The sequence below is a fragment of the Oreochromis aureus genome, linkage group 20 (assembly GCF_013358895.1).
Source record: "Oreochromis aureus strain Israel breed Guangdong linkage group 20, ZZ_aureus, whole genome shotgun sequence".
Taxonomy (NCBI): Eukaryota; Metazoa; Chordata; class Actinopteri; order Cichliformes; family Cichlidae; genus Oreochromis; species Oreochromis aureus.
In genome coordinates this window covers 30,589,147-30,615,278 of record NC_052961.1, presented here as the reverse complement: position 1 = coordinate 30,615,278, position 26,132 = coordinate 30,589,147, and the positions used below count along the sequence as shown (strand labels likewise).

Here is a 26,132-nt window from a genome sequence, read left to right as displayed (position 1 = left end):
GTCACTGAACAATATTGCACTGTTAATTTTTGTGTTGTAGGAGTTTGCAGTCACATTAATCCAGTCTAGTTTAGTTTTTTTTTACATAGCGCCAACTCACAATAACAATCACCTCAACTTGTTTTATATCATAACGTAAAAACTTACAATAATAGACAGAAAACTCTAACAATCAGACCACGCCTTAGGGGCAGGCATCACATATCAGGATGTGACTTGATTCTAGTTTCTTGGTAAAGGCTGAGTTAGTTATTTTCATTGATCTTTAGTTTCCCAATCTCTCATTTAGGTCATTATGTCTCTGTGCGGTTCTTTGTTCTCATTGTGTCTAGTGTTAGAATTCTCTGGTTTCAGTTTTCTGGTTCTGTTTATTTCCTTGTGTCATCCTGCCTCTCCTGTGTCTTGTCAAGCCTCCATCGCTGTGTCTGCTGTTTTGTCACTTCCTGTTTTATTTTTTAGTCTTTGTCTCATGTGCATTATGTTTTAGTTTTGCTTACCTTGTCTCATCTTCCTATAATGTTGCCAGCGGTTTCCCCACCTGCTTCATAGCTTCTTGTTGTCCTGTGCATGTATTTATTGTTTGGTCTTCCTTTGTTCTCATGTTGTGAACTCCATGTATCCTCGTCCCCTTTCTGTTTTTGCTCCTAAGTTCCTGCAATAAAGCATTTTTTTTTAGTTTACCTATTGTTTCTGTATATTTGGGTGCTAACCCATTATGACAACTGGGACATGTGGAATCCCACAGGGTTCGATTTTCGGGCCACTTTTTTAATTCTGCAATCTTTGACCACCTCAATAAGTACACCTGTTTAACTATCGTGTAAAGCAAATGTGTAATCAGCTAATCACGTCATCATCATCCTTGGTGATAAATGTTTGAGTTTGTCCACTAAATCACCTTAAATCCACCCACATTTGCATTGAGTTTTGTAAATGGAGTGCCAATAACCATTTGATATTTTGCTGGCCACTCTTCTCCACAGTTCTCTAAATATATTTAAGATTAACTATCAAGGTGGTTTCCTGCTATGAACTATGGGATTTTCTCCTTCACTTTTGCCAACCCCTTGCCACAGTAATATATTAATACCAAACAGGCAGTCAGACGCTAACAGAATTTTGATGTGTGTGTTTGTGTGCTCCAGATAACATTATGTGAACAGGCTTATCTTGGAAATATTTACTATTGCTACTCTGGGACATATTGCCCCTGACAAGCTCCAAATGTTTTTCAGAAATTTTGAGAAGTGTGTGTGTGTGTGTGTGTGTGTGTGTGTGTGTGCGCAAGCTGACAACCCCTAGCTACCAATGACAAGCTTCAGTTTCCCCTAATGCCTTCCTTTAGGAGAAAATAGCTAAAAGGCCTATCTATCTATCTATCTATCTATCTATCTATCTATCTATCTATCTATCTATCTATCTATCTATCTATCTATCTATCTATCTATCTATCTATCTATCTATCCATCCATCCATCCATCCATCCATCCATCCATCCATCCATCCATCCATCTATCTATGAAACCAGAGGCAGAAATAATACTGCTCCTTATTAACTGCTATAACGGTGTATACATATTTATGAAGCATTCCCTCTGCTCCTGCTTGCAATATTGCAGCCATCCCATAATAAAATAAGTTTCTTTTCCTAATAAAATTTGTAATTTTAATAAAAAAATGGATTATAACCACTGTAATCTATGCATGCATTCAGTTATTAAAGCATAAAAACCGTTGGTGTGCTGCTGTTCTTATTTGCTTCACCATTATGCACGGATTTTTACCTCGCCAGTTATTTTGTATTCTGTGCAAAGCTCTGTTTTGAAAACTATTGTGAGCACACACACACAAAGTCCCACATAAACCTTCACCTTTGTGACCAAGAAAGGAGTTGTTGAAGGAAACAAAGATGCTGACTTAAAAATGTAATTGCTTCTGAATCATATTGACACCTACTCTTCCTCTCTGTCAGGATATCGCTACCATGCAGCTGTGTGCCAACAAGCTGGATAAAAAAGACTTTTTTGGCAAGTCCGACCCCTTCCTGGTTTTCTACCGCAGTAATGAGGATGGAACGTGAGTGTGGGCATTTGGGGTGGGCTCAGACCTTACACACACACACACACACACACACACACACACACACACACACACACACACAGACAGAGTGATATGAAAAACAAAAAAAACAAATCACATCTTACTTGAGATTCTGAAGTTTTAAATGCCAGGACATGTTATTATTACATATATACAACGTCAGTAATGAACAACAATACGGCATCTTATACCGTGATGTTATTCTTAACAAATCTACACCAAAATCTCTGGCTCACTTCCACAGCATGTCTATCCTGTCTTCCTTCTCTCACCCCAACGGGTCATTGCAGATGGCCGCTCCTCCCTTTCTTCCTGTTAAAAGGGAGTTTTTCCTTCCCTCTGTTGCCAAAGTGCTTGCTCATCGGGGGTCATATGATTGTTGGGTTTTTCTCTGTATGTATTATTGTAGGGTCTGCCTTAAAATATAAAGAGCCTTGCGGCAACTGTTGTTGTGATTTGGTGCTATATAAATAAAATTGAATTGAACTGAATTCAAAATATGGAAGTAGTGTGTGAAAAACTAACTATACACCCTTACTGTTTCCATAAGAATTAAGACCGTAAGTATCAGCCAGGCGGTGGTAACGTGAGCGCGAGCAGCCATATAAAAGGAGAAGTTTTGGAGTTTTGGAGTTTTCAAGTGTGTGTTAATGCACTGGTAAGGAGGAAAGGCATCAGCAATGATCTGACATCATTTCATTTACAAAATTTAACACTCTTCAGCCTGTGGGGCTGCGAAATAATGACTGTTGCTCCAAACCACTTCCAGTACTTATTCCCAAGTGGTGCTGTGTAGCAGAAAGCACTCAATAAGTGCTACTTTCAACTGTGAAACAGCACACAAACACATTATTAGTAAAAGAAAGGTTATGAAAGGTGTTCTGTGAAGGTGTTTCATATGAAGACCACATACCCATTTAATAACACCCGTTGTCACATCTGGTTTACACACTTGTTTTCCATACGAATCAACGTTGTTGCACGTACGCTTCTGACTCGAGTTCCACCAGAAGTCACATTTGTTTAAGTTTTTAGATCGCTTCGACTGCTGTGCCTTGGAGAGATTTTTGTAGTAATAAAAAAACAAGAAGAAGAAGAAGAAAATAAAACTCTTCTGTCATATCCTCTGGATATACTTAAGCAGACATAAAAAATATAAAAGCTTACAATGGCTTTTGCTCAATTGCAGAGGAAGGAATGGGAGATTAGTGGGGGGATGGGGCGGAATCTTCACTGGTACAAAAGGAGCAGTATAAATGTTCTTTCCCTTTTTGTTCCTCATGGCTGATTTTTTCACTTGCAGGTTCACCATCTGCCACAAGACAGAGGTGATCAAGAACACACTGAACCCAGTGTGGCAGCCCTTCACCATCCCTGTTAGAGCTCTCTGCAATGGTGACTATGACAGGTCAGAAAACATGATCAAATTTAATATCGAGGTATTTTGACTGTTTAGAAACCTTTAGACATCTTCCATGTTGTAAGCAACTTGTTTTCTCTGGGTAAAGTAAGAACAAGAGCACTTATCAATCAATCGGGCACAGCTAGACTTTTAAGTGGATGACATCGCCTGTTGCTGGGGCGGTCAGAATAATGCCAGCAGTCGGTCGTGGTGTCCCAGGGACCAGCACTGGTGTTATTGAGACTGACCTAGTTTGAACACAGCCCTGTGTTACATATTCAGTCAGGCTGGACCATGCTGAGCATTTGTTAAGCCAATGAATGCAGAAATGCACCGTGCCACCCTTGTTATAACAAGGACTCCTGTCATAAATTTGACAGATTTTTGTGAATCTGTCTAAGTTGGTGGATTTACAAATATTGTTTTGTTAATGTTCTGCTATTTGTTCTATTTGAGACTTTCTAGCTATATGCAATGGTACAGTCACATTAAGGAAAACGCTGGTTGGAGACCACAGCACAAACAAAATTGTTGCGATCATGTGCAACAAACTTTCAATCTTGTTGCTTTTAAAATATTGTTCTTCAAAGACAGAGAACAGATCTGAGAGCACTTGCAGTCATTTGCAGTCTTCAAAGGGACTTTGCTTTGTTAGGATGGAGATAAAACGAATAGTTATGTCTATAACTTCTGTTCCCTGAAGGAGAGGAACGAGGTACAACACATAAGTATGGGATATCACGCCCTCGCGTGTCCTGGCTGAAGAAACCTTTATTCACGCCTTTAAGGCAGATGACGTGTGATGACACGCGCACGGCCCCGCCTGCACATATAGCCGCTGTCATCACAGTCATCCCTTAGTTCGATAGCCGCTCTTCACCGAGCCAACTGCTCAGTGGGGCCACCTTGTGTTGTACCTCGTTCCTCTCCTTCAGGGAACAGAAGTTATAGACATAACTATTCGCCCCTTTCAGTCGATTCACCGGTACAACACATAAGTATGGGACATATATACACGCCCCGCAGAGCAGCCACCGAACCGGAATCGGACTACCACATCCTTAGTGAGTGGTAGACCCAGCAGAAAGGACAGCATGAGCCACCAAAGGGGCTGTAACGTCCAACCGATAAAACCGCACAAAAGTGTGCGGTGATGCCCAACTAGCTGCCGCACAATGTAGGTGCGTAGCACACGCACTGGACAAAGAGAATGCATCCTCCTCTGCTCCTCAGATGCAAAATGAGGGGAGCAAAAGCTCAGCAACTCAACTCCATTGAGCTATAAGATGCAGGCATGATCTTGGGAAAATAGGGAGCATTTGGACGCAATACGACCTTGTGGCCATCAGAAGAGAACTGTGTGCAGGAGGGATGCACAGACAGCGCATGAAGGTCACCCACTCGCTTTGCCGAAGCCAAAGCGAGAAGTAATGCAGTCTTATATGAAAGAAATTTCATATTCACAGACTCAATGGGTTCAAACGGGGGGCTACAAAGGGCCTCCAGCACCAAAGACAAGTCCCAAGCAGGGACACTGGACTTAAGCACGGGCCTCAGCCGGCGAACTCCTTTCAGAAAACGTATGGCGAGGGGCTGTGCACCTGGTGTCACCCCGTCAAAGCCAATATGACAAGCAGATATAGCTGCTAAATAAACCTTAATTTTCGAAAATGAAAGGCCCTTATCCAGCAGCTCCTGCAGGAATGTCAAAACATCCACAATAGAGCACTGAAATGGGAGAGTGTGGCGGTCCTGGCACCATTGCTCGAAGGCTCGCCATTTGTAAGCGTACAAGCCTCTAGTAGATGAGGCCCTAGCGCTCTGAATTGTCGCGATCACACTAGGTGGCAAACCCTTAGCAATCAAGTTTAACCTCTCAGCAGGTAAGCATGAAGGCGCCATAGATCTGGGCGCGGATGAAACACTTCTCCTCCCGCCTGAGAGAGGAGATCCCTGCGGAGAGGAAGCTGCCAAGGACTCGCTGCTAGCAGGCTGATTATCTCTGCATACCACGACCCTGTGGGCCACCAAGGGGCCACTAGAATCAGAGAGAGGGAATGCTGACGCACTCGCTCTGGAACTGGAGATATCATTTCCACTGGGGGAAATGCATACAGGAGCACGTCTGGCCATTGGTGCGCTAGCGCGTCCAAGCCCAAGGGTGCATCGTGGTCGATTATGGAGAAGAACAGGGGGCAGTGAGTATTTACCCTGGAAGCAAAAAGATCTATTTGCGCCTTGCCAAATAGATCCCAAATCTGAGCCACTATTAAAAGGTGTAACCTCCATTCCCTCACCAGAGGACCCCCCTGGAGAGAAGGTCCGGCCCCAGGTTCAGGTGGCCCGGGACATGGGTGGCTCTTAGAGACAGAAAATGAACACTGCACCATAACAGCAGAGAGAGAGACAGCTTCAACAGGGGAAGAGAGCGTGTTCCTCCCTGCCTGTTTATGTAAGACACCACTGTTGAATTGTCCGTCCTGACTAAGACCTGCTGGCCCTCCAGGACTGGACGGAAATGCTTTAGAGCTAAGAACACTGCTAACAGCTCTAAGTGGTTGATGTGCAGCTGGCGCTGAGCTGCGGACCAGATCCCTCTCACTGATGCACCCTTGCACAGCGCTCCCCATCCTCTTAGGGAAGCATCTGTGGACACCACCTTGCGAAACAACACCCTCCCAATCCGAGAGCCCTGATGCAGCAGCCTGGGCTCCCTCCAAGGACAGAGAGCTAGCATGCAAGACGCGGTTACCGGCAGCCTCCTCCGGAGGTGACGCGATGCACACAAATGGTGCGAGAGTGTCCAGCGTTGAAACGCTCTCATTTTTAACAGTCCAAGTGGCACTACGGCGATCATAGATGCCATCATGCCCAACAAGCTTAATATCGTCTGGAAACGCAGTCTGCGTCCCAGCTGAAACTGAGCGAGGCAGCGATGAAACGCGGCCACTCTGTGCTCCGACAAACGTCGCGCTGGCTGGAAAGCGAGCATATATTCCAAACCGAGGAAAAAATCTGCTGACTCGGGATGAGCGAGCTCTTTGAAAGTTCACAGAGAACCCCAGTGTCTGAATGTGTGACAGAACCAGCGACAGCTGTGTCTCCGCCTGCTCTCTGGAGCAAGCTACGAGAGCCCAGTCGTCTAGGTAGGCTAAGATGCAGATGCCTCTCTCTCTGAGGGGCGCTAGCGATGCCTCGGCACATTTTGTAAAGGTGCGAGGAGCGAGCGACAGCCCGAACGGCAGCACTAGGTATTCGTAGGCTACGCCCTCGAATGCAAACCTCAGAAACTGCCTGTGTTTCGGGTGTATAGCCACATGAAAATAAGCATCTGTTAGATCGATTGTCGCAAACCAATCTCCCGGGCCGACTGCATTCAAGAGCTGTCTGAGTGTTAGCATCTTGAACTTGTACGTTCGTAGATACGTGTTCAAGACTCGCAGGTCGAGGATGGGACGAAGCCCTCCCCCTGTTTTTCGGAACAACAAAATAGCGGCTGTACCAACCTTTGTCTGTCTCCGAAGCGGGGACCACTCGTATTGCTCTTTTCTGCAATAGCGCCTTTATTTCCTCTCTGAGTATCATGGCCGCCTCGGTGTTGACAGTCGTGTTTACGACTCTTTGGAAACAAGGCGGCTTGACCCGGAACTGCAACCGGTAACCCATGGCAACGGTTCGCAGCACCCACGGAGAGGGGCGCAAGCGCCCACTGAGGGAAGTGAACAGCCAGCCGCTGACCTGCAGCACCGTCGGCGGGCGTTGTCGCCCCAGTGTGTCTGCAGGGGACTGCATCACCTGCCTGACCTGGCTCATTCTGCCCGCAGGCTGAGCATTTGTGATTGTTTGAGAATAAACAACACTCTTTATTGATTGTAACATGGAAACGTACATTCATACATTTTGTTGGAGGCACCTTTTCTGGGGCACAACAATGAAAAACAGCGGGAACACTCGATGTGGTCACCTGAACATTTAACACACCTGAACAGGGAGTTACCTGAGGCATTTTGTGTGCAGGGGTTTTGTGCTTGGGAGACAGTGTTAGGAAAGTGCAGCGCCTTCTGGGGCTGACAACCTGAACAGAACTTAAGCGGCACCTCTTGGGCGGCAACAGAGGGGTAAAAGCAGCGCCTCCCTGCTGCTGGACCCCTTCTCCACTCGAAACCACAGCTAGGAGGGCTGAGGCTTCTTCCTCCTGGGCGTCGGGTCCCGCCCGGGCCCGAGGGAGGGCCTTTGCTCCAGGCCGACTGGCGTGGAGCTCGGGCCGAGGATGTGCTCTCACTGGCGGCACACCCACTTCAGCAGTGGGCGCGGTCTCTGCCAGTCGGCAGAGGAGCGGCGGGCCTGTGAGAGCTAGCTGCGGGCTTGGGCTTGGGCTGACGTCTGGGGATGATGTCGCGCAGAGCTTCCGCCTGCTTCTTCCTCAGATCGAATCTAGCCTGAATGGCTTCAAGTGAATGTCCGAATAACCCAGCCGCAGACACTGGTGCGTCCAGATATACAGCTCTGTCCCTATCCGGGACGTCAGAGAGGGTCAGCCACAGGTGCCTCTGCGCCACTACTGTCGAAGCCATCCCTCTGCCCAGGGAGAGCGCTGCACAGCGAGACGCACGGAGAATGTAATCTGTGGCGACTCTGACCTCGTTAAGAAGAGGTGCCAGCGGGCTGTCATCAGGAACCAGCGATCCGAGCTCCGCCAGGCACACTGCCTGGTACGCCTGGAGCATGGTGACGGAGCTCATGGCGCGAGCAGTGCCGGCCTGAGCCCGATAAATCTTCTCCAGCTGCGAAGCAGAGAATCTGCAGTGCTTGGACGACAGAGTTGCGGGCCGCCGCCACCCATGGTTATGGGACAGGGCCAGATAAGCAGCCAGAGACGGCTCCATAGGGGTGGGTTAGCTAAGCCAGCCCCTCGGCGCCGCCCAATTCCATGTACTGTCCATAGCCGGGCACAGTGACGCTGGTAGACAGAGGTTTGTCCCATGATGCTGTTAGCTCACAGAGGAAGTCTGGGAACATGGGAAGGCAGTTTTGGCCGCTATGGGCTCCGGTGGGAGGAAAACCCCGCGAACCACGACGGCTTCTGAGCTGGCGGAGGAGAGGGCCAGTCCACCTGCAGCTTCTCAGCAGCACGGCGAAACAGGGAGAAAAGAGAGGTGTCATCGTGGCCGACCGGCGCAGCAGCGGCGGCACATTGGCCCGACAATGAGCTCTCCTGCTCATCCTCCGACAAACCATGGATGTCCAGGCCGATGTCCAGCACGCCATCGTTTTCCTGGGGAGCGCTGGCGGGCTTCAACCCAGGCTGAAGCCCGCCAGCGCCCTGCATGGTACCGGCTCGTCATCGGCTAACCCGTCAACATATTCCATGTGGTCAGCCCAGCTAACTGCGGGACATCGACCGAAAATCCTCGTCTTCGACTCGGACGGCCGGGGCTCCAGACTCAGAAAGGAGAGGGTCATGCCGCGCGACAGCCGAGCGTCCCAGCACTTTTTCCACAAACGCCACCCGCCTTTCCAGGGTCGAGCACCGGAGCTGGCGACAAAACGCACAGGCTTGGGCTCCGCCAACGCCTCCTAGCGTGGACGATCCCCAGGCAGACAGGGCAGGCATCATGCTGGTCGCTGTCGTGCAAAGAGAAACCGCATCCCTGAGGACAGGGGCGAACCGAAGATTTCTGCTTTGCTCGCTTCGGTTTGGAGTCCATTCCAAAACGCAAGCGAAACGCTGCACAGGAAAAACTTGAAATTAGCGCTCCGCGGGCAGCCTACACACCAACTGCGCGGTGGAGGCTAACACCAACAGGGGCAGTTAAGCTAAATTCAAGTCAGCAGACAACGGAGCTAACTAGCAGCAGCTAGCTAGCCCAACTCAGCAGAGGTGTTCTCAGCGAGGTGAAGAGCGTAAGAACTGAGGGAGGACTGTAATGAAAGCGGCTATATGTGCAGGCGGGGCCGTGCGCGTGTCATCACACGTCATCTGCCTTAAAGACGTGAATAAAGGTTTCTTCAGCCAGGACACGCGAGGGCGTGATATCCCATACTTATGTGTTGTACCGAGTGAATTGACTGAAAGGGAACTGGAATTAGATGGAGTCATTGGCTATCATTCTTTTATCAGTTTGTGACTGAATGGGGTGAAATTGGCAGTTACATGCCTGTTTGTGACAGTATGCCGAAAAGCACAACTCAGTTACCTTTATTTGCACATTTGTAGCCATTTATGTAAACATAGAAATTCACATTAAACAGTCCAGCCAGGACTTCATAGATTTAAAACAAATAGTTATATAGTTACGGCAAGACTGCAATTTAAGTGCAACATGACATTAGTAACTGACTCTATAAACATTTCAACATATGAAGAAAACCTGCAGAAAATAGTCATAGACGTAAATGAATGATCGTAAAAGTGGGACTGTTCCTGACTGCCAAGAAAACTCAAGAATCATCATTTCCACATTTAACATCAGACTGAAGAATTCCATAATACAACAAGTCGATAAGTTCAAATTATTTGGATTGCAAAGTCAAAAAAAGCTTTCTCTGACTTAGCAAAGATTTTAGTTTATTGATAAATTTCCTTCAAGTCAAGAAAGTGATTCCTTGATGACTACTCTATACATATCTTCATGTATGGAAATAAAGCTGGGACAATAAATAAGAAAACTGTAGACACCATTAACCTCCTAAGACCCGAACTCTTTCATGGCATGCATTTTTAACTTCTCTTTGCTATTTGGGCTGATTGGGACCTGATGAATGTAAACACAAAGAATTACCTGATTTCTTTTTACCTGATTTTTGTTTCTGAGAAAAATCAGATCCACATATGAGGACATTCATTTAAAATTTCGATAGAACAGTGGAATGTCCTCATAAGTGGATATCAGGCCCTTGTAGAGCACAATTGTGTATTTTGGTCAAGACAACCCAAAATGTGATGTCCACGTATGTGGACGCCAGGTCCTAGGAGGTTAAGGCAGCAGAGAAGTGGTTCGTCAGCAGATGATGAGAATCTCATACAAGGAAAGACTGACTATTGAAGAGATTTTAAAAAAGAGCAAAGACCAGAAAATCTCTATGTAAAGATGTCAGAAAGCAAGATTCTTTGGACACATAATGAGAAGCGACTTTGACTATGACTTTGAACATGTGGAAAAAGCTAAGGGAAGAGAAGCAAAGGCAGAAGGAGAGAAACCAAGACTGGATAAAGAAAACCTCGAATACGTTCCTGCACTGTTTGACTGAGGGAGCACCTTGGAGGACCATGGCCACCAACACCATTCAGCAAGGCACTTAAGAAGAATGACACAAGCTCTTGCTTTTGTATAGAAATATAACAAGGATACAAAAGGTTGGCAACCAGTTGAGTTGCATTCATTGGTGCAGACTTACTGAGACAGTTTGAAATATGTGAATAATCTGCGGTTATAAATGACACTGCTGTTGTTTGGAGACAGATTTCCTCGCAACGGGAGACCTGTGCAGTTACCTCGTAATGGAAACCAACACTGTCAACCTCTGGACGACCAGTTGGTCACCACAACTAGTTTTAATGATTCACTGAATGTGAAAATAATCGCTGCAATCTCCTGGGAACTGACTATTTGTCCTAGTTGTGAAAAGCAGGGTGCCATAACAACCAACTGAATGGAAACTGTCATCAGCTCCATGCAGATGTATAAGCAGCTCTCTGCTAGCTGTGGTGCCAAACAACATGCAGCACGTTTGGCTGTTCATGAATCTGAGATGATGCTTTCAGTGTAATATATGGAAACTTCTATTCATTTTTTTCTCTGGAATCTGAAATTGAAATTGAAATCAGCTCTATCTGCTCCTGATATGATGGCATAAAAAGTATTTTTTTTATTCAATCAAACATAATTTGGAGTTCAAGTTTCTCACAAAAAAACCCACGGCCTTCAAAAATGATATGTGCCTGTCTGTTTCAGAACTGTGAAGGTAGACGTCTATGACTGGGATCGAGATGGAAGGTAAGAACATTCGCAGATAAGCACTCACTACACCTTCACACACTGATGCCTCGTGCTAGAAGGGAGTGAAACGTCTTGTTTACAGTCTGTGAGACAAACTTGGTGGTGAAGAGCTTGAAGGGTTTTGACACAATGTGCTACAAAACTTATGCTGCAAGGACAGATAGGCCTGATTTGGAGATTAATAGGAGCAAGATCCATATTTGACAGTTATTAAGAAAGAAAAAAAACATAGCTCTATAGCTCAGATTAAAAAATGATTTATGTAAAAAATTGTGTTCCTGCTTGCTTTTCTGTGTGGGTGCTGTCTGCTGTAGCCATGACTTCATCGGCGAGTTCACCACCAGTTACAGAGAGCTGTCTCGGGGGCAGAACCAGTTCAATGTCTATGAGGTGAGACACGGCATGGAGGTGGCTTGTTATTTCATACCGCCGTCATCATATGAAGACCTTGCGATTCCAATTTAGGTGATTTTAATCTCTAAAAACCTCGAACCCTCACAATGGCACAATTTTTTCTAAACTGAAAGACTGGATTTCAAGTGATGAATGTAAGAACAAATAAAATAAAATAAAAAATGTAAAAGAATCTAAGGTTATGAAACCTTCAGCTGAAAGGATAATTTCCTGAACATATAAACAGATACGTATAGGAAATACAAAGTCGTGTATTTTTACATACCTTGTTATGACTTTGGCATTGTCACAATAATATATGGATTTAGCATATGCAATGATGATTTACTGTCCATATTTTAAAAAATGTTTTCACATTTATAAGGTTGCATTGTGCTAACTTAGTATTCCTACCTGAAAGAGAAAGCTTCCTAGCTAGAAGGTTAGCACTGATTCCCACTAAAGGGTACTTTTCATATACACAGTATAGCAAGTTCCCTCACATTTGTACATCGATTTTAGAGTATCACAAAGCGGAGGGGGTTCAGCTAGCATAAACAACACTGATTTCCAGAGTATGTAACAGGGACAAGGACTACTGCACAACTGTGTTTTGTTTCTAGACTTGTAGATTACTGTAGGAGCTAGACTTCCTTATAGTTTTATGCTATTGAGCAAAGGTTCTGCAGACAATAAACTCACAGAGAATGTATCATCACATTTGCAGGGCCCACAATGCATTTGAAACGCAAAAGAATTGGTATTTATAATATAATATAATATAATATAATATAATATAATATTTTAAAACACATAGATGCTGACTGTGGTAAAAGGTGCAAAAGTTTTTTGGCCCACCCATTAAGAAGGAGTTTGGGTACATATATTCATATATATACAATGTTCATTACAGCCCGACAGTAGAGCAGGGGGACTGTCACACAGTGATACAGGTAGTTGCCTGAGGTACAATCAAACCAGGGCCCTTATATTAGCCCTTTAGCATATAAGCTAAAAAAGCTGCCAATGGCCCATCTTGGTGGTCCATTGGCAGCTTTTTCACTCATTTTGAGTCCAGTCCTTTAATCTGTTAATCCTGCCTGACTATTTTCAGATAAAGTTTTTTGTTTGTTTGTTAAGCTACTTAAAACTGACCTACGAATCATTTAAGCACAAAAAATGCGCCTGGGTCATTCCTAGTATTCAGTGCCATTTGAGTCTTCATGATAGAAGCAAGTGCACTACACTATAAACTCCCCTCTACCTTAGAATTATATTATATGAATCCAAAATTATTATTATTATTTTAAGCCTAAAGTCTTTTAAATAAGTACCCTGCTTGTGCCCACTGTTACTCAAATTTTGTTCTGTAATTCTGAATGGGTGTTACTGTTTTCCACAGTAACAGATCAGGTATACAGTTCTAGCCGAGATGTTCACTGATATAAACTTTTTTGTGAGTATTTTTAATTCATTAATAGGATGACACATGGGGCTTCATCCATAAAACTTATTTTACTTTCAATAATTTCTAGTGTATTCATATAACATGCATTCTTTCATATTTTGGTATCTAAACTCCAAACATGCCAGGCAGCAAGACTGTGCATGTAGAAGGAGACAACAAAGAACTTAAATTGAGTTTAAATTAAAACGTTAATGAATTCCAAATAAAACACACTGGAAGATGTTTTATTATTACGCTTCATAGGTAGTATATAATTTTTATGCAATAAATAAAAATGTATCCATACCAATAATTTTAATGCTGTTGAGATTATTAAAATTAAGTTAAAATTACATTTCTGTTGACATGGGATTTTTATTATGAAGTAAAATGATAATAATAGCGTGAATGATATTTCATCATCAGAGGACCCCATGTCTTTCTGGCTGGTTGAAAAGTTTTGTATCTCAGTCTTAAATATGGATATAAATAGTTAAATCCAGTCAGTTAACTGCTATACCTTCCACACCAAGTAGTACAACCATTTTAAAACTAGGAAAATATTAACTTATTTTCTCTGGTCCAATGCCTAAAAATAATGCAGCTGATCACAAAAAGGTCTGTTTAAACTGAACAAAGCAGAGCTACAGCTGCAGTTATTAGAGCAACAATGTTATTACTGTTGTCACTTTTCAGGGTATTATTGTTTAAGTTCTATTTATTTAGTAGATGTTAGAAACTTTTAAACCTTGAATGGTGTGATGTCACCACATGTCCTGTCTATGCTGCTTCTCTCCCTGTTACCTGTCTGTTATTTTCAAAATGGACAAAATAAAATCAAACAATATTAATCGTAATAATAGTTTACTAATTGAAGCGAGTAAACTGACAAATTTGAATTATAAAAATGAAGGTCCATTTTTAAAAGACATGAATGGAGATGACGTTATACTTCAAAAAAGATCATGACTCTTTTAGATACTTGTAGATTACTTGTACATTTATATTAACACCCTTTTAAAATGGATTTGCAGAGTAAAGTAAAGGGAAACGACATTAACAGGGAGAAGATTTGATCGCGTGTCACTTGAGGAAAATTTGGACAAAAACTGTTATAGCATAATATCCTGCGATTAGCCAATACATTTTTCTGATAGTTTAACAAGTCCTCTTTCGGATTAAGTTATAAACTCGCTGCCTTGAAATGGAGCCTAATAGTAGAAATTTACATCCACCCAACTCAAGCGATGAGCCAAAGGACCAATTTTAAACTGTATTTTTAGGTACTTTGTTACTGGCAGCCTGTTATAAACATATTTCTCAGGTTGAAAACGTGAAATATTACACAGTCTGACACGCAGTATTTCTGCACCAGCAAGGTGATTCCCAATGCGCTGTTTGTGGAAAATTGGCTGATATGCTATTTGTGGTATACCTCGGCATGGTCTGCAGTGTGTGCTTAAAAATGTTGAGGAAACTGGACAAAAGAAGAATTGACGTACCTAAAAAGTATATCTGCGCCATTTAGAACAGTATTTGAAAGTCATGTCCTTAAGAAACAGGAAAAGATCCAGCAAAGACTTAAGAGATACATCTGGCACGTCATCGATCCGTCTTCTCTTCACCAAATCCTCATCAAAAATGGTCTCAATGGAAGGGTGGATGCCAGGAAACTAAGAAAGGGAAACAGGGAGAAAAGGCTGAGGTATGCCAAGTTACACAAGAACTGGGCTGAAAATCAGTGGTAATACCATCCAAATGTAAAAGTTTTATTTCAAGTTGTTGTGAATATGCATGAAAGAGGTCAGTGGAGAGATACAGCAGTGAGTGTCTATAGCTGACTGTAAAACACAGTGGAGACTCTGTGGCTCCTGTCAAAGGTGATGAAGTCCAGACAAGCAGATTTTAATCAGCCATGGGATGCACTGTTAACATTACATCAGTATACGCCATGAAATAAATAATATCAGTCATCACACACACACACACACACACACACACACACACACACACACACACAAATAAAATAGAAACCAATAAAAGTGCTGCATTATTTTGCTGGAAAAAGCTACAAACGCACACTGAACTGACAAATCTATTGTTGCCCCCAGCTTATTCAAATCTCCTCAGTAAAGATGTACTTTGTTCCAAGCAAACAAATTAATAGTAATGTTGCAACATAATTACTGGAAAACCACGTGGTCTGAAGGAGAGAAAAAAACAGAAAGTTCTTTGATGAGATTTGTAGCGCCGGACGTACGGACAGATTTTCTCTCATTTCTCTATACACACATCAGATCGATTTGTAGGCTGCCACCATTATCAGGAATCTGCTGAATTATTCATGTTCATTTTTGCACTTCATTTAAGCTACAAGGTGGTTTTATGGAGGCACTCATGATCACTAATGTGCTCTTTCTGTCACGGGCAGGTTTTAAATCCCAAGAAGAAAGGCAAAAAAAAGAAATACATCAATTCTGGAACTGTGAGTGCACCCACATCACCCATAACTGCCTGTCATTTCCTCTGTATTGCTATTCACTGATGTCTTATAGAATCATATAGTATAGTATAGGTATCATCACCTCTTACATCTGCTTCCTTTCACTGGCTGGCCACCTGTTTAGTTTCTTTTGCCTGGGCCTGGTCCCTCTCCCACCGTCCTGTTCTGTTTATCGCTCTGTATGTGTTTTGGTATGTGTGTGTGTGTTTGCCAGGTAACACTGCTGTCCTTCAAAGTGGAGTCTGAGTATACCTTTGTGGATTTTATCCGAGGAGGGTGAGTAGAATAATAATTAGCCCGCGTTCACAGTGAGTGTCAACAGCCACCATTTTGAGGGTTTGTGTCTTTGTGCGAGTGTGTATCTCTCAAGATTAAGTTTCCCAAAAGCATCACGCTGAGCACCACACTGAGCTCATATTGGCTTTGAAAGGGTGAAGCTTTGAGGAAGTCGGTGTTTGTAAATCTTATTTGTAAATAACTAATTTATTCAGTTCATTCACTTTTAATTAGCAGCTCTATTTGCTATACCTAATTAGCACTTCAAGATGGTGAAGGGAATATTGTCCTTCCATTCTAATTAGCTAGTTACCCAGACCGAGTTACGGCTCGTCGTGTTGGTACAGTTGTGTGTTCGAAGGGTTTATAGAGTGTTTGTCAAGTGGGCTAAAGTGCGTGTTACTCTTTCATGTTTCTTTTTACTTTATTTACCACAGAACACAACTCAATTTCACTGTGGCGATAGACTTCACCGCGTCCAATGGTAAGTCACTGCCTCACAACCATTTTCCTTTACTGTGATGTGTGCACGGATTACTTCTTTTTGACCTTCCAAAAAATTTAAATAAAATTTTGATTTTAGAAGTTTTTTTAATTCAGTGCTTTTACACAAGCACTAATCGACAAGCACTTTCTCAGCAGCTACTGGAGGGTCGAGCCAAAGGTTTGGTGTTTAAGGTCTCCACATGATGAAAACTGATGAGTGTTTTTAGGTTATGATCCGGTGTTTCTAAATGAAATATCTCACTAGGTAGATTGTTGTGAACTAACAGCAAGAACTTGACTTGACCTTTGACATCTCAGCACCTTCAGGAGGTGAAAACAGTTTGTGCCATTCTTCGGTTTTCCCAGGAAATCTAATGACACCCTCATTGTACTCCTCTGCACTTACACCTATTACACAGCACCTGTTAACATGCTAGCAAGCAAAACTAACGTAGGGCACATGGTATGAACTTATTCTTAATATTTTGGTTTTGCCCTTGTTGGTATGCTAAAAAGCTCCTGTGAGCATTTGCAAAGTAATACTTCATAGTAAATTGTGAGTACAGTCTCTTTGCTTTGTTAATATTAACCTTACGATGTGTTGCTAACCTGTGGTTTGACGCAGGTCAGCTGTTTCTACTGGCTTCCATTCTTTACGTTAAGCAAATCTAATCACCCACTCGATTTAGCTTCCTAGCTGCAAATATTACTGCATAATAGCATTATTATTGTTTTTTTAAATAATAATGTTAACTTACTTATATTGTATGGTATTAGCCTCCAGCAATACTCTGAAGAACCTTGGAGCCAGTTTTGGCCTGGACTTGTCCTTTAACTTCCATATTTAACAAAGAACTATGACTGCCTTCTTTTATCTGCACAATATCGTCAAAAAGGAGAAGCATCAAACAGATGCTAAGAAAGCATTTGCTACATAGGTGGGACAACCCGTGCTCTCTGAGTACAGACTTACAGCTTCCAGTTTGGGTTTAGGAGACAGCAATAAGGCTTTAAACTGTACTTGTTAATCAAGTTTATAGTGAGGGCTGCATCAGGTGACCTTTAACCATCCTTTAATGATGCTGCTACAGGCTAAAGCTGAGTGGAGGCTGCACTAAGCATCCATTCCCCCTCCATTCCCTCCCCATACACTTATATATATATATATTACCTTTGCATGTCTTAAACTTGTTTTTGTCCTGTTGTGCTCTTTATGCTTCTCTTTCCACTCCTCCCCATCACTTGTGGCAGATGGCTAACCCTCCATGAGTCTTCTGACAGAGGTCTTCCTTCCCACTGTCATTAAGTGCTGTCCTATAGGGGCTCATGTTATCAAAATATAAAACTTGTAATTAAAGTATGTGGTCCCCCTGCAATTGATCTGTTGAGGTAGATCAGATGAACAGGTAAAAAGATGAGAAGAACAGACAAACAGACATACGTGGATTTATTAGTGACATTATAAACCAAACCCAGCACTGTCTTGTCTGTTAAAAAGCATTTTTACACTGTCTGTTCTTTTGGTGTGAGCATTGTGGAGATTCCATTGCTTCAGTCAAAAATGTATTCTACTCTAGGTGCTCTTCACAAAACTGTACAGGCTTAAAACAGTTTAGTTTAAAAGCATTAAGCTTGAAGTGGTGGTAAATGTGCAAATCAGCTGTATTTAACAGAGGTCTGGATTCAGCACGAAGCTTGATTGGCTCTTGCTGGGGAAATGATATATGGAAAATGTGCCTTTATGCTACTTAATTAGCGTGCTCTGCAGTTATATCACCTCCTGTTTTCTCCTAACTGCAGTCTTCTCTGTCTGAAACTGTGCTTTCTGCTGTTAGACACAGCAAAGGTATTTCTTTTCCCGTCCCTAATATAATTTGACCCTTCACCTTTCATTGGCAGGTATACTCAACTTCTTGATGGTGGGCACAGAGTTGCGCTGGATAGATTGTTACGTTAAGGCTCTTATTTTCACATGATGGAACGTGCAGTCAACCGTGCAACGTGCACAGGGAATGGTGAATGTGTCTGGTATTTTCATGGCCAGAGGTGCACCTGCAGCGCAGTTGGGAGTTTGATGGGATTAGGGGGAATACATTATCAGTGGGTGTGTGGGGAGCAGGCATCTGTCGTGGATAATCAAATCACCCCCCCCCCATACCCCTCCCCTTCATCCCCTTTAAAAGCAGGGCACTCTTTTTAGAATGGAGGAGAGAGTCCAAACTACCTTATCCCAAGGGGGCAAAGAGAGAGCTGTCTTTTAGTCACATTCTGCTACCTTTATATGTGTGCAATAATTACAGCACCAGCAATAGCAAAGCAATTTCTTAAGACATTTAGCATGATTGCATAAACCCCATAACTCCCCATAAAAAATCCTGTTTTCGTGAGTCTTTGATTTTCCAGAGATAAAAAGTGTCTTCTTTTCTTCTCCTGCAACTATCAGATTTTACTGGTACACCCACAAGTCTTTACATAATTCATCACATCCATAGCCTGTCTCTGTTTGCTGCATCGGGAAAACCTGAAAGAAGGAGATGAAACATATGGTATTTTCTTGGCATTGATCATCTCATAGTTTTCCACTGGTGATATAATGTTGCTTGTATTTTGCAGATGAAAACAAACCAGAGAGAAGGAGGCACTGTTCACTTCACATTGTGCTGTGTGTGCATGTGTGTTTCCTCTTCTAAGGTAACCCATCCCAGCCCACCTCCCTCCATTATATGAGTCCGTACCAAATGAATGCATATGCCATGGCACTGAAAGCAGTGGGAGAAATTATCCAGGACTACGACAGCGATAAGCTCTTTCCTGCCTATGGCTTCGGTGCTAAGCTGCCCCCTGATGGCAAAATCTCCCACGCGTTCCCGCTGGTAAGAAACACACGCACGGTCTAAACGTAGAAAGCAAATATGCACAGTTCATCTGTGGCAGGTTGTGGTGGACCAGAAGACGCGGCTGTGACACCAGCTGTTTGTACAAGTTGAGAAGTTGGCTCATCTGCCTGCCAGCAGGAATCTCTCAGGGTCCGCTCCACTTCCTCCCGGCTCCCTCCCGATGGGACAAACCAATAAAAAATCAGTGGATCTGAAGCTGAAGTGAAGTACCTACCTGTGCTGTGAAAGTATTGATTTCTGCAGTCTTACAGAAGTGCTTCAACAGACATGACAACTCCAGGATTTTCAAAAAATTAGGAATACGTCTTAGAAATAACTACTACTTTTTAAAAAATGCATTTATTTCTCTTTGGTTCTATTGTTTTCTTTCTGTAACAATGTTTTTTGCACTTAACTGATCTCAGTTCTTATGATCCAGAGTGTTTTAGCTCTTTCAGTTTGAAGACCACAGGGACAATAAAGTCCTTTCCATAAAAAATGATTTTTTCCCCCAAAGACACTGCACTGAATGCAATCACCGCATATACAAAGTTGGCAAGGGGAATCTGGCTGATCAAAGTGATTTAACATTTGGCATTTTTATCCATATGCCTTTCGTCATGCTGGTTAAAACTGGTTAATAACGGGAACAGAGACCTGACAGTTTCCCATCTGTTTCCAACCATGCATTTTTGGATCATATGTCAAAAAACTAAAAAAACAACTGAAGTTCTTGGACCTTGTATCCACTGAAACAGCAGCGCGCTGGTGACGTTTACATATATGCCAGGATGGGAGAAGTGCAGATGGTTGTATGTATTATTTACTATGTTGCTGGTTGGAATGTTCCTGTTTAGTATGACCGTTTGGAACAGGGCCGTGCAGAGACGTTTATAGGGGCGGGTGCTCAAAGTTAAAAAGGGGCACATTGAACCAGGGTGAATAACAACAACACACATTCATCAAGAATCTAATATGGGATCGCATCATACTATATCACTGTTGTGAGGCAAAGCAAACGTAGCCTATGTTTTACCTGATGGGTACAATGTTGCTGTTGAGGGGTTGCTGCTGCTCCTGCTGCTGATAGTGCTGGAGGGCAGGGCTGTGTTGATCTGAGACTGTAGACATTAAAAAGTCCATAGGAGAGATAGTAGCTGATTAAACAAGTGTCATGAGATAATAACGAATTGCAAAGATTGGTGACAGCGCTTGGAACCATAAGGCAACAAAAAACTGAGAAATAAACTAGACCCTGCCTGTGAATCACTCTTTGCCTCTCTCCCTCCTTCCATACCCTCATTTCATCTATCACTCTCCACTTGCTGTCAATCTGACAACAAGGCACAACTTGCTATTGCAATAAACTATTATTTAATTTTCCACACTTAATGATGACAGAAAAATGTTATAGAAGCAAAACATTTCAGTTGTGCTTATTATTATTTTTATACTGGAATACCTCTCCAACAACTGGTACATGTGTTAATGTTACCTGTGCTCTTTGTAATCCAGCTGCTGAGGGATCCACTGCCTTTAGTAGCCTCACACAGCTCCTACTGTTTCCTCCTCATGTCCTTACCAGCCATGTCTGGACAATGTTATATTATGAGTAATAATTCAAAATCCATATACATAAAACACACACATGCACGCACACACAGTGACATTTTAGACCTTCTTCAGAATACTGTATATACTGTGGGCACAAGTTTCCATCATGGTGCTGATCCAGAATCCTTCCCTTATTATTTATTACTAGAGCTACAATAATAAAGCAATGAGGGAAAAAAAATAATAAATTTATAATAATGTATTTATGATGATTCCATTTGTTTCACTATCCACTCTGTGCAGGCAGAAAGCTTATTACATTTTAAACTGTAGAGATACAATAATTTTGCTGCTGTAAAATCAGCATTTTGTCTTATTTAAAATATAAATCTAATATAATCTGTTTCTTAATGTATGTTCTTTAAAATACAGTGTGTTTTTTTAAATATTATAATTATAATAATCCATTATTATGTGGACATGCATATTCGATCGTTTTAAGTGAAATATAAGCCCTCCAGAAAGGCAGGAAAAGCCCTGTAACTTACTTTAAAACTAAATATGTTCCCTAAAACGGTGACAGAGCTACAGACCGATGACAGCCTCACCCAGTGAGCCAGCAGCTATGACCAGCACTACTTGTGCAGTTAATAAAAGGACAGGTAAAGTTTGTCGCGCTGTTGCACACACAGCACGCTCGTTTGTTTCAGTTCGTCAGTTGCCACAAGACAGCTTACCAACGTGTACGTAACAAGCTAATACTCCTGTGTGCTGTAGACTACAGTGTGCGCTGTACAGCTACTTACTGGTTTTGTCGCATCAGTCTGTGTCTCTGAGGTAATTTGTGTTTCTCCTACAGCTCCGGACCGCAAAAAATGCGCGTGCTCTTTGTGAGCTCGTTCCCGGCTCGTAACCAGCGCGTTCTGCCGTCAAGGGCGATCATTGGTTAATGGTGATCATGTGACTGATGCAAGCCAGATCCTTTTATTTAGCAAAACTGTGATTAATAGTTAAATATTATTGTTGAGGGGCACAGACAGGACTCCACACGCACACACACATTAAAAAAAAATAAAATAAAATTTAAAAAAAAATTGCCTCAACAAAAGGGCACTTTGGGCACCCATCAGGAACCCCCCCCCTCTGCACGTGCCTGGTTTGGAAGGAAAAGGACAAGAAAGTAGTTAGCATTTAAACATTTACAAAAAATGATGAGAGTGGATTAGCTAACATTTGCTAGCTCTTTAACACTGATCCATCTGCTGTTGGTTTCAGAGTGATTATAGTTAGTGTTGTGGAGTAGTAGTGACGAAGGAGTAGTATTTTGATGTCCACATAACATGTAACTCATCTCCAGTGTTAGTTAAAATATTCCATCACTAATAAAAAGGGTCACTTTTAAGAAGGAGGCATTGGTGCAGTTTGACCACTCAACTTGTATGACGAGGTTTGAAGAAGCGTGTTATATTCTCCACTGAATGTGTAGAACAGGGGTCCCCAATCTCAGTCCACGAGGGCCGGTGTCCCTGCAGGTTTTAGATCTCACCCTGGGTCAACACACCTGAATCACATGATTAGCTCATTACCAGGCCTCTGGAGAACTTCAAGACATGTTGAGGAGGTAATTTATCCATTTAAATCAGCTGTGATGGATCAAGGACACATCTAAAACCTGCAGGGACACCGGCCCTCGTGGACCGAGATTGGGGACCCCTGGTGTAGAATATAACATGCAGTGCCATGATTCCAGTTTCACAAGTCTCAGGCATCAAGTCTGGTAAAAAATGACTTGCAGGGAGTAAAAAAAAGGTTTCTTTTGCCCTTCTGGTTTCTTTAAAAATGTGACATAATGTGGAAACTTTGAATAGGAAATATCTATGCTCATGTTTCATGTCAATGAATGCTTCAAGGACAGAGGAAGAAAGTGCATTTCCTAACATTTCTATGTGTTTTTGAAACCTTTAAAACTGGTTACTTGCTGTTTGTGCCGGAGCTGGGCAGCTATGAGAGAAAGCAGCCAGTTGTTCAGTTTAAAGAGTGAAACTGACTGAGGCTGTAAATGTGTGTACTCTCTTTTCAAATGAGATTCATCACCCAGTGATGAATCTAATCACATTATAATCAGCTAAATGCAGATAGATTTGATATTATCAAAGCTGACAGCAGCATATCCAGCCTGTGTATAATATTTAATATACACTATATGTGCACTGCATACTTCATAAGTGCAATGTCTGCTGTTTGTTGCAGAATGGTGACAATGATAATCCAAACTGTGTGGGCATCGAGGGAGTCCTGGAGTCTTATTTTCAGAGCCTGAGGGCGGTGCAGCTGTATGGACCTACTAACTTTGCTCCTGTTATCAACAAAGTAGCAAAGTAAGTTTGAAGATGGATGTATGCGGTAAAATATTATATTTTTAAGTAGTCGGTGTACGTAGTTACATGAAATTAGTTTTTAATACTTTTGTGCCTATATCTTGATCATTTACAGGCCTTGTGATTGCCTTATATTACCTATAGGCAGAGTAATGTAGCAGGTTACAGATTTAGAGATTTAAAAATGTATATACACAGTGAAGGTAAGTCTATGTATGATTAGGTAGGTTACAGCCTCCCATCAGCTAATCATTCTGTGGCACCAGAAAATAATATTTTAAAGAATATTTAAAATATTTAGTTTTTGTTGAGTCCACTGCAAAGAAAACTTCAGCTGTCAGCAACTATGTTAAATCTGGAGAAATTTTTTCATTTCAGTTACCATCCAATATTTTCAAAGCTTCGCTTTTAAATTATTTCTGGACAAAATTGTATAATCGAAAATTGTCAGTTTGCCAGTTTCATAAGGTCGGCCACTCTATGAAAACTGTGGATTGTCTGTGTTAATTTTTTTTCTTTGGCTGTTTAAAAAAAAACAAAAAAAAATGAAAAGTCGTTGATCCATTTTTTTTGACAGTAAAAATTAAACTTCCAGTTAACACAGAGATAAACATAGTTTACAATTACACTTATTTTTCTTGTAACCTATACTGTGCACTGACTGTGAATCCAGGAGAAGACTAGGAATTTGAGTAGCCTTAAGATTAAATATACAAGTGCAAAGCTGTTTCTGAATGTTTGGATGTCAGAGGTTTGGAGAGGTAACAGCTGTGATAAGGAGTTAAATATAATCTTTTTTAAAGTTTCTATTCTGTATCATCCTGATAATAATAAAAAAAACTTTATAATCTGTTACATTAAGTTGCAAAAAACAGTAAGTCTGGGCTCCTGGGCTTTGTAGCTCTATGGACACCTATTTGGTTCATTGTATGTATAATTTGTGCAGCATGGCATTTTATAAAGTTGGAAATGAGCCTGTTACACAGGGGAATTAAAAAAATCTGATATTCTGACATCTCCTGAATATACAAGAGAATCCTCAGTAAGTACCAGTACTGATCAACCTGATGTTTGAGTAGATAGGTACGTCGCCCTGGTGTTATCTGAAGTCTGATAATAAGGTAACAACAGTGGGAATCTTTACAAAGACTAAACAAATGCTGATTAACTTATTGTCACTTTTCATCAATACTTTTTTATGACTTTGACACTCAAAAAGTAAAAGCACAGGAGACACAGGAAATGTATAAATCTTCTTTTTTTTAGTATTCCAGAATTTCAAGGTCAAGGCTCATCCACATCCTAATCTAGATTCTTTGTGCAAATAGCCGCTATATATCCTGCATCGTTATTTTTAAAGTGGTTCCTAGGTGGGTTACTAAAAAACGGGAAAGAAAAAGATTGTGCTGCCACAGTAAATTGCATGTTTTTGCTCTGGTTGTTAGAGCAGAACAGAATGTTGGATGTTAAAACTTACGTGCACTGAATGATCAGTTGTCATTTATGTATCCCACCCTGTGTTGGAACGCCACCTGCCAAGCAGCAGAAGGCATTAAAGTGGTGCTAAGAGAATATAAATAAAAAACTCACATACTCACAAAATCATCCTAGCAGTATGCTACAATCCCATTTATTAACACCACACCCACACACAATTACACACAAAGGCACAGAAACAATGACTGACACAGATTGATACTGTTTTCATCAACACAAAACAGGGAAGTCACTGGTGATAGATTCTTCCCTCTAACTGTAAATTCACAAACAGCAGGTAAAAAACACACGCAGACACATCCAGCTTGAAACTATCGAGTTAAGGTTGATCTTTAGCGATGTGAATACCTGCTTTTTTTCTTATCATGCCCCATGATGGACAGGGAATGAAGAGCAGTGGAAAAATGAGAAGCGCGGTTGCAGGATTTTATCTTTGAGGTGCTTGTTATTATCAAAGGGTTTCTGGCTTAGGGTTTTAGTTTTAGTTTGTTTGATGTAGAAGGATGGGTCGCTATGCTGTGTAGAACATATGAAGTCCACATTTTATTGCAGTAACTATATATAGTTTAAGTCTGTATTGTATCATAGCAAGGCAGACAAATAGCAGTCATTGTCAAGCATATTTTGCTAACATTATCCACCATAACATCCGGTCATATTAGGTGTCGGCAAAACTTAAGCATGTATTTTTTTTTTGTTATAAATTCAATAGACATGTAGTTTATCCCTTTGTAAGTGCAACAGAGCCTAGTCCACGTTAGCATTTACTTTAACATAAATAAAGTAGAGATTAAAATAGGAGCTAAAATGCCTTATTTCACACAGAGGATGAATTGAGGTCCAGGATAATATAAATGAAACTTTTTCTGTTATTTTTTTAATTGTGAATCATCAAAAAATAAGACTTACACAGCCAATGGAGCTTCTTCTTTACTGAACAGATGAAAGCTACTCCAGTAGGTTCAAGAAAAAAAAATATAAAGGTAGAAATGAGCACAAGCCAGTGTTCATTTCTAGAAATGTTAAATGTAAAACATTACTTAGTGTTTAGGAAAGTCACTGTAATCTTTTAATCTTGAATGACTTTTATACCCTGAGATGATTAGATACTGTCTTTGAAATCTGATTTGAAATAGATGTTGAAATTTCAGAATTCCACAATGGGGTGGCTGTGGCTGTTTAAGTGGCCTTTGTGTCCAGGCAAGCTGTGTGAAATTTGT

At 41.8% G+C, this 26,132-nt stretch overlaps 1 protein-coding gene and 1 long non-coding RNA gene across 2 annotated transcripts in view; one reads left to right on the top strand and one right to left on the bottom strand.

Annotated features, from left to right (window-relative positions):
* LOC116311196 (copine family member IX) overlaps positions 1 to 26,132 on the top strand; it is a 107,960-nt gene that overhangs the window by 59,696 nt on the left and 22,132 nt on the right. The window contains exons 8-16 of the mRNA XM_039604345.1: positions 1,973 to 2,076; positions 3,404 to 3,508; positions 11,458 to 11,499; positions 11,817 to 11,892; positions 15,774 to 15,827; positions 16,060 to 16,121; positions 16,559 to 16,605; positions 19,299 to 19,480; positions 23,288 to 23,415. Coding sequence (XP_039460279.1) covers positions 1,973 to 2,076; positions 3,404 to 3,508; positions 11,458 to 11,499; positions 11,817 to 11,892; positions 15,774 to 15,827; positions 16,060 to 16,121; positions 16,559 to 16,605; positions 19,299 to 19,480; positions 23,288 to 23,415 — 800 coding nt within the window. The remainder of the gene's footprint in view (positions 1 to 1,972; positions 2,077 to 3,403; positions 3,509 to 11,457; positions 11,500 to 11,816; positions 11,893 to 15,773; positions 15,828 to 16,059; positions 16,122 to 16,558; positions 16,606 to 19,298; positions 19,481 to 23,287; positions 23,416 to 26,132) is intronic.
* Positions 56 to 18,791, bottom strand: LOC120435232. Its single transcript, XR_005609591.1, has 3 exons — positions 17,779 to 18,791; positions 14,845 to 15,015; positions 56 to 652 (listed from the first exon to the last, which is right to left on the bottom strand). It is a non-coding gene; the product is annotated as an uncharacterized LOC120435232 (long non-coding RNA).